Source organism: Myodes glareolus, chromosome 3 (genome assembly GCF_982192425.1).
Source record: "Myodes glareolus chromosome 3, mMyoGla1.1, whole genome shotgun sequence".
Taxonomy (NCBI): domain Eukaryota; kingdom Metazoa; phylum Chordata; class Mammalia; order Rodentia; family Cricetidae; genus Myodes; species Myodes glareolus.
In genome coordinates this window covers 71,991,409-72,004,128 of record NC_142028.1, presented here as the reverse complement: position 1 = coordinate 72,004,128, position 12,720 = coordinate 71,991,409, and the positions used below count along the sequence as shown (strand labels likewise).

The window sequence follows — 12,720 nt, the reverse complement described above, 5'->3', positions numbered from 1 at the left end:
TAAAACTTATTTTATTTTTATTTTTATTTTTTTATGGTTTATTTAACTGTATTTTATGTGTATTGGTGTGAAGGTGTCAGATTCCCTGCAACTGAATCTTCAGACAGATGTGAGCTGCCACATGGATGCTGTGAATTGAATTCAGGTCCTCTGGAAGAGCAGTCAGTGCTCTTAACCACTGAGCCATCTCTCCAGCCCTCAAGCATAAATCTTAAAATAGAAGAGAAGAGGGGCTGGAGAGGTGGCTCAGTGGTTAAGAGCATTGGCTGCTGCTCTTCTAGAGGTCCTGAGTTCAATTCCCAGGAACCACATGGTGACTCACAACCATCTATAATGAGGTCTAGTGCCCCCTTCTGGCATACAGGCATACATGCAGGTAGAACACAGTATACATAATAAATAAATATTTTTTAAAAAGAGAGAAAGAGGAGGTGTTGACAGAGGTTTTCTGTCCTGCCCAATCCTGCAGTTGTTAAGTCTCAAAGAAATCACACAGAGGTCTACATTAATTATAAATTGATTGGCCGAGTATCTTAGGCTTCTTATTAACTATTATAACTTATATTAGCATATAATTCTTGTCTGTGTTAACCAAGTGGCTTGGTACCTTTCTCAGCAAGGCAGTCACATCTTACTTGCTCTGTGTCTGGCTTCCTCTCTGACTGGGTGACGACTACACACTGACTCTTTCCTCTTCCCATAATTCTCGTTGCCACACCTCTACTTCCTGCCTGATCACTGTCGCCCTGTCTATACTTCCTGCCTGGCTACTGGCCAAGAAATATTTTATTCAAAATAATACAAATGACAGGATAAAAGACCATTGTCCCACAGTACTCCCCACCTTTTTTTTTTTTAAAAAGAACTCTGAATCTAATCTCCTTTGTTTAGCTTTGCTCCTGACCATTATCCATGACAACTTGTAGCCAACATTCTAAACAAAGGAAAATAGCCGTACTCTATTTTTTAGGGAATGTGGGTGTAGTTTTCCAAGCTATTTCCTGCTGATTGGGGGACGCTGATAATCTTATGGAGACCTAAAGAAAATTTAGAATTATGATGAAGTCATGGAAGCAACAGTAGCTTCAACGACCAAAGTTGAGGGCGACATAGATCAGGACCTCAACATTGTTCTTATCACCATACATAATAATAGGTTCTACTTTTTTTAAGGGTTCAATGTAATAGTTTTCTATTTTTAAAACCTCAGCTTGGTGAGAGGCAATAGTGGCACATGCTTTTAATCCTAGCACTTGGGAGGAAGAGGCAGACAGATCTCTGAATTCAGAATCAGCCTGGTCTACAGAACAAGTTCCAGGAAGCTGGGGCTGTCCTGTCTGGGAAAAAATAACAAAGCAAACAAACAAGCAAAACCCTCTCTGTGCAATAAAAAGTGTATATTGTAAAGTGTACATTATGCTTACATAACAAACATATCTTGTAAATAAATAAAATTTTTTGAGACCGAGTTTCACTACATAGCCCCAACTAACCTGGAACTTGCTATGTAGATCAGGTTGGCCTTACATCTGTAATTGCAGCACTTGAGAAGCAGGGACAGAAGGATAGCAAATTTGAGGCCAGCTTAGGCTACATAGCAAAGACCTTATCTAAAAAATACAAAATCAGCCAGGCAGTGGTGGTGCACGCCTTTAATTCCAGCATTTGGGAGGTAGAGGCAGGCGGATATCTGTGAGTTCGAGGCCAGCCTGGTCTACAAAAGCTAGTTCCAGGACAGCCAGGACTACTACACAGAGAAACCCTGTATTGAAAAACCAAAAAATAAAAAAATTAAAAATCCCTGTAACTGGAAACAGTTAGAATTCTTCTGAACTATCAGCTAATCAAAATGACACTTATAATCTCAGCACTCAGGGAGACAGAGGCAGGTGGATCTCTGTGAGTTCAAGGCCAGCCTGATCTACAAAGAGTTCCAGGACAGCCAAGGCCATTACAGAGAGAAACCCTGTCTTGAAAACAAACAAACAAAAATTAGAATTCTTCTGATTGTCATTACAATTTTTATACATAACTGATCAAAATAAAACAACTATAAATTTTATAATATATAAACATAAATGGTAAAATTCTATCATCAATCTGCTAAAGAGCTGGGTGGGCTGGGGTAAATCATAGTTTATAAAATTAAGAGCGCACTTGGGGATGGAAGGATGACTCACCAGTTAAGAGCACTTGTTGCTCTTGCAGAGGATCCAAGTTTGATTTCTAGTGGCCACATGCGGTCTCACAACTGCAGGGTCCGTGGGAAAGTACAAATCAGTGACAATTAATCAGTGTTTAACAGGTTCACCCACCAGACGTATGATTCTTGATGGGAAGCCCCACCTGGCAAGGCTATGGAGTCACTGGCTGTAGATAACTGTCTCTGTGATTTCTCTCATGAGCCACTTCATTTCTTCCCTAAGAACTGAATTTCTTCTGTAAGAACAGCTGTGGGGCTCTTTCCACAGCCCTTTGGGGGTGTCTTTTACACTTATTGGGCTCACATATAGCTCAGGATGGTCAGGAAGATGATCCTGCACAATTTTGATGGATAGAAATAATACTAGGATATTTTATATTACTCAGACTGACAGAATTCTCAGTCACAAAGACAGCCTTTTACACAAACAGCTAATTTTGGACTTAAGAACAAATTCAAAGCAGGCTGGTCACCCCTAGAGACAAATATCTGGTTGCCCCTAGAGGCAAATACACCAGGTCATTTTCCCAGCTGTTGTTTTTCTGATTCAGTCTTAGAGTCTGAAGCAGCATTCATCTGCACGTCCTCCCCGACATCACAGTCCAGCCAGTTGTTTACTGTCTGGAAACCCTCACCAACTTAGAGCTATGTGCAGGGGTCAGTGTGACATCACTAGCCTAGGAGAAAGTAGGTGACTTATCTTGTGTTATGAGAATGAATCGGGCCCTGAAATTGTAACTTCTAATTGTTCAGAGTTTGGCTGTGTAAGAGGGTAGGCAGCAGTATAGAGAGAGACGGCTGTCCAGAGTTCTGTGAGAGCTGCTGCTGCTGTGTGTGTGTGTGTGTGTGTGTGTGTGTGTGTGTGCTGAATGAGAGAAGCGTGAGTGAGTGGGCAAAGAGCGTGTGGGTAATGTAGAAGCAGCATACGTGTGTTAATGAGTGTGACAGAGAGCGCCATGTGAGCGCTGCTGCCACATAGAGAAGCTGTGCCTGGGAGCTGTCTAACGGGCTGTATGGTGAGAGGGCATGTAAATGAGATGTATGGCTGCGGCCTTGTGGAGATTTGTGAGTGTGTGGAGGCAGGGAAGATGAAGCTGTATACAGACATGTAGAAGAGAAATGTATGTAAATATGTGTAACCATGTGAATGTAGATGGAATGTAACTGTGCAGAGAGTGTGTCAAGAAAAAGATTATTGTAAGATAAAGAGGAGAAGGTGACCATCCGGACAGCATGTGCATGTTCCTCTTAGGTGACCAGCAGATAGCGTGTGTTTACTTATTTTTCCCCTCAGATAGAAAAAGTCTAGCTCCCTACCCCCCACCCCTGCCACCTTTGTGGATTTAATTTACCTTGGTGCTGACTGGAGGCTGGCCCTGTTAGCTACACACAACTACCTGTAACTCTAGTCCTAGGGTACTGCTTCTGGCTTCTGTGGACATCAGGCAAGAAAGTGGTGTACAGATGTGAAGGCAACAACCTCCCCATTCCCACCCCCTACCCCAACACACAGACACACAGACACACAGACACACAGACACACACACACACACACACACAGAATTCCAGGCCATGCTGGGCTACCTAGTGAAACCTTGCCTAGAAAACAAACAAGCCCACAATGTCCTCCTTTATGAATACTCTCCCTTTCGCTCACCTCTGAATAATCCAGGGGTTCCTGGACTGCACACTTTTCTTACGACAAGGACCAATGGTGCAGGAGAATTGTTCATATTCTGTCAATCATGTTTTAAATAAATGCTGATTGGCCAGGCAGAAAGTATAGGCGGGTCAACCAGACAGGAAGTAGAAGCAGGGCGTCGAGAACAGGAGAATGCTGGGAAGGAGGAAGTCCATTCCTCCACAGTCCTGCCCAGATCACTGAAGAAGCAAGATGTGACCTGCCCCGCTGAGAAAGGTGGCTAACATAGATAAGAATAATGGGTTAATATAAGTGATAAGAGCTAATAAGAAGCCTGAGCAAATGGGCCAATCAGTTTATAATCTTATGGAGACCTCTGTGATTTTCTTTGGGACTTGCCGGCTAGGGGGACAGGGCAGGACAGAAAACCCAAGAGCAGGTCCTCATGTTACAGACCAGCAAGGGGCAGTCTATTCACACAATCTGGCCTTCAATCTGTGATTGGCTTGCATCACATCTTCTGCAGTGTCTTCAGCATGAACCTCAGAGTCACAGCCCTGAGTGCCTCCCTCCTTTCTACATCTGCTTCTCCTCCAGTCTAGCTATCTCGCATTACTCTATGGTCTCCAGCCTACTGAATCAGCAGCATACTTGTCTGTACCAGGCAAATGACTTCCTAGCAAGCCCCAGCCCTCATGCTCAGAGACATATCCAACTATCTTTAGCCCACATGGCCAACACACACAAAGTAGACTCTGGGCTCTGCAGAAGAGGGTGTCAGATCTTTGAAGGGTAATTTCAATATAGTTCTCTATTTATTGATACACCACTGCACACACGAGGGAAGCAGTGCTTTTATGGAAAAGATTGGAGTCCATCACATTTCAGATGTGGAAGTAAACCCTGATGTGGGCAAGGGACTCTGGCAGTCGGAGCAGCTGCAGTAGGGCTCAGAGGAGCAATCCCGCTTCACAGAGGGCTTCTGGGAGACAATCATCCCCTCCAGGTCTCTCACTTTGTTTTCCACCATCTGAAGCTTTTTCAAGATTTTTTCTTGCAGACCCAAAGACAGGAAGATATTACTATTGTCTTGAATCTGGCGATTGCTTCCTTCTGGGTTGGCTAGCAAAGCCTGAAAGAAATCTGAGCCTTTCTTGTAAAGTTGATAGAGTGTGATCACAAACACCACTATTTTCTAAAATGAAACAAAACAAGCGTTACTTGGCCATGCAAGTGAAAAGTCACAGGCAACTACATACCCCAAACGAGACGACAGTCTTCTAGTGACGACACTCCCTCATTCCTAAGCCAAGCTTTTCCTTTAACGAAACATTTCACGCAGACTTTTAATCTTTGTAAAGACACTGTAATGTGTATGAGTGCTTCGCTTGCATGTATATAGATATATCACTATATGCCTAGCTGGTGCCCAAGGAGGCCAAAAGAGGGTATGGGATTTCCTGGAACTGGAGTTACAGATGGTTGTGAGCTGCTATGTGGGTGTTGGGAATCCAAACGGGGTCCTCCGTGAGAGCACCCAGTGCCCTTTACCTTGTCGAGTCATCTCTCCAGCCCTCCTACTTTTAATCTTTTGTTCACCGTCACCGGAGTGGTAGGGGTTTGATTTCTACTTGGAAAATAAAAAGCATAATAGGTCGGGCAGTAGTGGCACACGCCTTTAATCCCAGCACTCGGGAGGCAAAGGCAGGCTCTGTGAGTTCGAGACCAGCCTAGTCAACAAGAGCTGGTTCCGGGACAGGCACCAAAGCTTCAGAGAAACCCTGTCTTGAAAACAACAACAACAAAAAGCATGATAGTAAGTTCCATTTGCTCAAGTACATGCTAACTCTTCATGCAGGAAAACCCAGAATAGACGCACCCATCCACTAGTTCACACTAGTTCACACCTTCCAGTGTGAACCCTGTCAATCAATGTTCAATGTCACAGACTGGAACTGATAAAGCCAGGACTGGAATCCAGGAATTCTCCCAAGTAAAGAGGTCTAAAAAGTTGATTTTCTGGTAGTGCTGGCTAGTTTTACGTTAACTTGACACAAGCTAAAGTCATCTGAGAGGAGGGAACCTCAATGGAGAAGAGGCCTCCATAAAACGGAGCTGTCGCCAAGTCTGTAGGTCATTTTCTTAGTTGGTGTTTGATAGGAGAGGGCCCAGTCTATTTTGGGTGGTGCCATCCTGGGGTGGTGGTCCTGGGTTCTGTAAGAAAGCAGGCTGAGAAAACCATAAAGACCAAGCCAGTAAGCAACACCCTCCATGGTTTCTGTATCAGCTCCTGCCTCCAGGTTCCTGACCTGTTTGAGCTCCTGTCCTGACTACCATAATGAACTGTGATGTGGAAGCAGGAGCCAAAAAAACCCTCTCCTCCCAGGTTGCTCTGGTCATGGTGTTTCAGCACAGCCAATAGCCCGTTCCCCAAACTAAGACACTGGTCATGGAAAAACTACTTTAACCTATTTGGAATAGATTCCTGGTAGGACAAAAGCAAACCCATCACTGTTTTCCTCAGAGCAATTAATACTGTTTAATGAATATACATGGGTTAGGCTTGATACACAGTCTGTCTCCTTTATACCTCACCACAACCCCATAAGGCATTCCACTAAGACCATTTTTACAGACAAGGGAACTGAGCTAGAGGCCCAGTGAGTGATCTCAGTTCACAGAGCAGATAGTTCGCAAAAATGTCTACCAAGCAGTCTGACTCCTGAGCCCACACGGTTACTCATTCTGTTGTATTGCTCCTTTTTCTTCCTTTTCTTTTAGAGATGGGGTCTCGTGTATCCTAGGCTGGTCCTACAACTTGGTAACAAATTTCCAATCACCCTTACTCCACCCTCCAAATGATGGGATTACAGCCATGCACCGCCGCAGTTGATTTCTGGTTTTACACTTTTGCCGGCCCTGTTCGGGAGTCTGAAAGCTCCTCTCTGACTGCACTGAACCAAGTTTGTGTTGCTATCGTCCACTCTAGCGTTACATAACTGAGATGTGTTTATGTGTGCACACAGTCTTGTATTGATGAGTCATGTTGATTTGTTGGAGTCTATTTTATGAGCTTTTGAACAAAACTTAAGTTTGAAATCCTAAACACTGGGTTCTAGCTCCAGCTTTCCAAGCTCTAACGAAACCATGTGAACCTGAGCACCAGCTAAGTTACCCGACTTCCACAGTGGCCGTGATGATCCCTGGCCTGCCTGCTATGCAGAGCTTTCCAAAGTTAAACTTGAATGTGCGTTCAGCCATGATTCCAGCCTGATCTACAGAGTGAGTTCCAGCACTGGCACCATAGCTACTAAGAAATTCTGTCTCGAAAAACCAAAAGTAAGAAAGAAAGTCCTCATGACTGTAATTCAAACTCTTGAAAGGGGGAATGAAGGTGCTAGGGAGTCCTGTGTTAGCTTTTACTATCCAGCTAATCTGAGGTCAGCCTCAGTGCAGGGGTTCTTCTTGACAAAACAAAACAAAAGCCCTCTTTAAATTCTACCTCCTTAAATTTCCACTGAGCTTCCATGTACCTCACTCTCCTCATTTCTCATGTGAAAACAAACTATTCCATGGAGTTATTCAGATTTCCCAAAACATTGAAAACCATGCTATAAATGAATTTTCATTATCATTATTGTTGTTGTTGTTTTTCAATAGGGTTTCTCTGTCCTGGAACTCGCTCTGTAGATGAGCCTGGCCTAGAACTCAGAGAGCAAGCTGCTGTGATTAAAGGCGTGTGCTGCCACTGCCTGGCGAGCTATGATTATTACTGAAGGTTAGACAAAATTACACAAATTCCCAATGTTCCTTATAATAAGCCTGTTAAATTTCTATCCCACTAAAGAACCCCTGTTATGTTTCTGCGGCTTAGCTTGTTAAAACAATGATGAAAACATTGGGCTGCTCTAACTCACACAGTTCTCTCAGTTAAAGAGAAATAGCAGAAAAAAATCAATGGCAGTACAAACACACACACACACACACACACACACACACACACGAGCCTGGTTGTCCCACACTGCTTATTCTATGAACATGGTAGGCTCTCAGAGACAAGTGATCAATTAGCTTTGAGCCAGATGACTTTCTCAAGTGATGAACTTGTCCAAATCTATTTTATAATAGAGACAAATCAAACACCATTGTGAGAAAGTATTTTTATGTTCACAACCTAATTGGTGGAGGTTTTCAAAGATAGTGTTCTTCCTTCCTTCCTTCCTTCCTTCCTTCCTTCCTTCCTTCCTTCCTTCCTTCCTTCCTTCCTTTCTCTTTAGGGAAGAAAGTTTACTTCTTTTTCATTTTATTGAGTTATACATTTTTCTCCACTCCCCTCTCCCCTTCTTCCCTCTTCCGTGACCCCACATTCCATATTTACTCAAGAGATCTTGTCTTTTTCATCTAAGGACAGTGTAGTTTCAACCAACTCAAGAGGAAGAGACAAAGGATCCCCGCTTCGTGATCCTTTTCACGAACTTAGAAAACTAAGCAGGCGCAATATGAAAGAGAAGCAACCAAAGTTGATTTCTAGCCAGAAATCATGGTGTGTGTCAGCCTTCAGGGTGAGAGTTTGGGGTAAGGACTTAATGAAGCAGGAAGCCCACAAATTTCTACCATGAGTTTAAGACCAGCCTAAACCACCACCCTGTATTAGAACAGCAAAACCCAACAAACACACCTTCCCCCAGACACAAAAGACTTAACTTTCTACGAATACAACCTGGATTGATCGAACGCTTCGTTTCCATAAGGAAAATAATCCAATTGCCAACAAAATCAAAAAAGAAATCGCTAGGATGATTTGCACTGTTGGCGCGAGATTATCGAGTATCCCCAAATTTGTTGGCTGAGGCACACTAGTCTCCCCCACAAAAGTTGCTTGTAACCAATTCCATATCGAGCTGCGAGCAAGAGCATTTAAGAGGTTGTCCCAGGAAGAAGTTGCCGTTGGAGATGTTGGCATTTTTAAAACGGCAGCTGCAGGAACTACATGTGCAGAGGCTTCAGGAATCTAGCGATGAGTTAGGGAAAGTGTTCAGGGAGCTGAGGTGTTCTGGAGCCATTGTGAGCTATGCTTTGTGATGTCACCGCTCTGGAGGCTCAGCTTCTTCCTGCTCAGCAGTGGCCCTTCTCACTCAAGAGCAAGCAGGCAGCAGTTTTCAGTTCGTCCACACCGTTCACTCTGGTCTCTAGCTCGTCTTGGTTCTGGCATAGCAGTCCCCTGGCAGCACCTTCTGCGATGATGGAGATGCTCTGTGTCTGCCTTGTCTGATATAGCAGCTGCTGTCACTCAAAATGGGGACAGTTGGGGCAAGGAGTGTAGCTCAGTGGGTATTGTTTTTGCCTACTACACACAAAGCTTAGGGTTGGATTCCAAGCACTACAGAAACAAGCCATGGTAGCTGTCCTTGTTTGGTTTCTATGGCTGTGATGAACAATGTGACCAAAAGCAACTCGAGGTGGAAAGGGTTATTTCACCTAGTAGACTATAGCCCATGCTCAAGGGATGTTGGGGTAGGAACTAGGAACTGAAGCCGTGGCCATAGAGGAGCACTGCTTACTAGCTTGCTCCCCGTGGCTTGCTCAGCATTTTTTTTTTTTGGTTGATTTTATTTTATTTTAATGTGTATGGGTATTTTGCTTGCATGTATGTCTGTGCACCATATGCCTGCACAGGCCAAAAGAGGACCTAGATCCCCTGTAGGTGGTGGGAGTCCAAACAAGTAGTCAGTGTTCCTAATGGCTGAGCTATCTATCTATCTCTCCACCCCTCAGCAGGCTTTCTTTACAATCCTGGGCCACCAGCTAAGGGGTGGCACTGCCCACTGTGAGCTGGGCCGGCCAACATCAATCACCAATCAAGAAAATATCCCCAGATTTGTCTACAGGTCAACCTGTAGGCAAAGCATTTTCTCAATTAAGATTTCTTCTACCCAGATGGCCCCAGCTTGTTTCAAGTTGAAAACCAAAACAAAACAAAAACAAAAAGCCCAAAGCAAAACTAGCCGAAGCAGTGGCGGCAAGTGCCTATAATCCCAGTGCTGAAGAGGTTGGGAAAGAAGATCCAAAATTCCAAGTTATCCTAGGATCCATAAAGATTACAAGCTGGACAGGGCTATGAGAGACCCCTCATCAAAACAACAAAATTAGATAGTGTTGAAGAAGGACTGGTTTTACATTTCAGCTTTATTTAAATTTAAACAGCCACACGAGTACTTTTTATATCGTGCCCATATAGAACATTTCCGGCACTTCGAACACACAGGGTAGTAGTGACTTTTTTCTGAACGAGAAAGCCCAAGTATATTAAGGCTGAGAGGAACTTGAAGGGGATCAGTAGTAGGTCTGGCTGTGCTAGAGCTCGCTCTGTAGACCAAGCTTGCCTCTGACTCCTGAGTGTGGGGATTAAAGCACCACCACCACCACAGTGCTAGGAAGTGCTTTTGTTAGGGAAACAGAGGTCCTTGTACTCAAAGAGAGCCATTAAGCATTTGTTTGCTTGATTTTTGTTGAAATGTTTTTGGGTTTTTTCCTCCCTACTACAGGGATTAACTCAGTATCAATGGTTCCTTCAAGGGAGAAAAAAAAAAAATCAAAACTTCTAGTACAGAAACAATCACAACTAGAGCATAAAGCACTAATTAGGCCAATGTTGTTTAAATTTCCAGGGATATTAATTATTCATTGCATTGAGGATGTTCTCTTCTCCTGATCATCTAATAATATGTAAATGAAGGCTTAATTTTCATAGTAAATAAACTAACAGATCAAGATTCATAATGTTGAACTATCACTGAGTCTGCTCTTACCTGTCTGTCACCCCCGTCATTTACACACCACAGGATTTGGCTCTGCTCTTTAAGCTGCATTCTGGAAACTCAGTTAAATTCTATATAAATGTAACACCTGAAACAGCAGGTTATTAGCTTATTTAGTAATGTGGCCGCTAAGGCAGAAATTCACAGAAATAATCTCTTACTGGTAAAGAACATGCAAAAATTATCTTTCTATTGAATAAAATGCAGGTAAGTTATTTGCTCCATGCTGTTAATAATTGGCAGGTCACATTAACATGTTACTCAGGATCTATTTTTAAAAATCCTCTTTTTAAGATTTTACAAAAATACCCAATGGGTATTGCCTAAAATTACATCTTAATAGAGATGGCTTTTAATTTTTTCTTTTTCTTTTTTTTTTTTTTTTTTTAAGATGGCTCTTGGAAAGGACCATGAGTGTATTTACACACAAATTCCACATGGTCCACAAAAAGATTGTGCCCACTCTGGGTTCTACAGCTCAAAAATCTAAACTCTTTGTAACCAATGAGCCTTTACTAGACGTTTCTCAGCCATTGAATAGTCTAACTGACTGCAGATTTATTTTATCTGACTCTGCTGATCCTTAAGTCTGGTTGACAGTTTACTGGACGGACTAAGAAGAATCAAAGTCTTCTAGTCACAATGGATAGCTTTGGAACCCCAGTTTAGACCTCCTCGTCCGAAATGGGTTTCCGTAAGGAGGACCAAGGCTCATTTATACTTGACCTCAGGTATAAATTAGCACACAAAGGGGAGAAATGCACCGAGAATGGAAACATTGCAAAAGGAGTAAACATGGAAAGGAGACAAAAATGGGAAAAGGGCTTTATGTACCTTCAGCTCAGTTTCCTTGCGCAAAATAATAATAATAATAATAATAATAATAATAATAATAGGGTATGTAGACTACTATACCCAGCAAAACTGTCAATCACCATAGAAGGACAAAACAAGATATTCCATGACAAATCTAGATTTCACCAATACCTAGCCACAAACCCAGTCCTACACAAAATACTAGAAGGAAAAATCCAGCCCAAGGAAGATAGCTACACCAACAAAAACAGACAATTGATGATCTCATTACAGCAAATCCTGAAGAATAAAAAAAAAAAAGCACAAATTAACATCACCGATGAAAACTAAATTAACAGGAGATAACAATCACTGGTCATTAATATCCCTTAATGTAAATGGACTCAACTCACCTATAAAAAGGCACAGGCTAACAGATTGGATACTAAAACAGAATCCATCCTTCTTATGCATACAAGAAACACATCTCAACCTCAAAGACAGGCATCATCTCAGGGTAAAGGGTTGGGAAAAAATATACCAATCAAATGGATCTAAGAAACAAGCAGGTGTAGCTATTCTAATATCTAACAAAATAGACTTCAAGCTAAAATCAGTCAAAAGAGACAAAGAAGTCACAGGAAAAATTCATCAAGAGGAAATTTCAATACTGAACATCTATGCCTCAAATACAAGAACACCCTCATATGTGAAAGAAACACTTCTAAAACTTCAATCATACATTAAACCCCACACACTAATAGTGGGAGACTTTAGCACTCCCCTTTCACCACTGGACAGGTCAGTCAGACAAAAAATTAACAGAGATATAAGAGAACTAACAGATGTTATGACTCAAATGGACTTAACAGACATCTATAGAATATTCCATCCAAACAGAAAAGAATATACCTTCTTCTCAGCACCTCATGGAACCTTCTCAAAAATTGACCACATACTCGGTACAAAACAAACCTCAACAAATGCAAAAAAATTGGAATAACCCAATATACGTTATCAGATCACCATGGTATGAAACTAGAAGTCAACAGCAATACTAATTCCAGAAAACCCACAAAGACATGGAAATTAAACAATGCTCACCTGAATCATCAATGGGTCAAGGACGAAATAAAGGGAGAAATTAAAGACTTCCTAAAATTCAATGAAAATGACCACACAACATGCCCAAATTTATGGGACACAATGAAAGCAGTGTTAAGAGGAAAGTTCACAGCACTAAATGCCTACAGAAAGAAGCT

At 42.3% G+C, this 12,720-nt stretch overlaps 1 protein-coding gene across 1 annotated transcript; it reads right to left on the bottom strand.

Annotated features, from left to right (window-relative positions):
• Positions 1-4,637: 4,637 nt before the first annotated feature.
• On the bottom strand, positions 4,638-8,896 carry Tmco2 (transmembrane and coiled-coil domains 2). The gene is made up of 2 exons (XM_048434534.3): positions 8,566-8,896; positions 4,638-5,040 (listed from the first exon to the last, which is right to left on the bottom strand). Exons 1-2 carry the CDS (start codon positions 8,806-8,808, stop codon positions 4,723-4,725), a joined length of 561 nt encoding a protein of 186 aa, XP_048290491.1. The 5' UTR covers positions 8,809-8,896; the 3' UTR covers positions 4,638-4,722.
• Positions 8,897-12,720: the final 3,824 nt, after the last annotated feature.

Excerpts from the sequence above, each read along its gene's own strand:
- Tmco2 (XM_048434534.3), bottom strand. The coding sequence starts at position 8,808 with ATGCCAACATCTCCAACGGCAACTTCTTCCTGGGACAACCTCTTAAAT. Across the intron at positions 5,041-8,565 it reads GAAGCGTTCGATCAATCCAG|AAAATAGTGGTGTTTGTGAT; the intron begins GTTGTATTCGTA and ends GTTTCATTTTAG.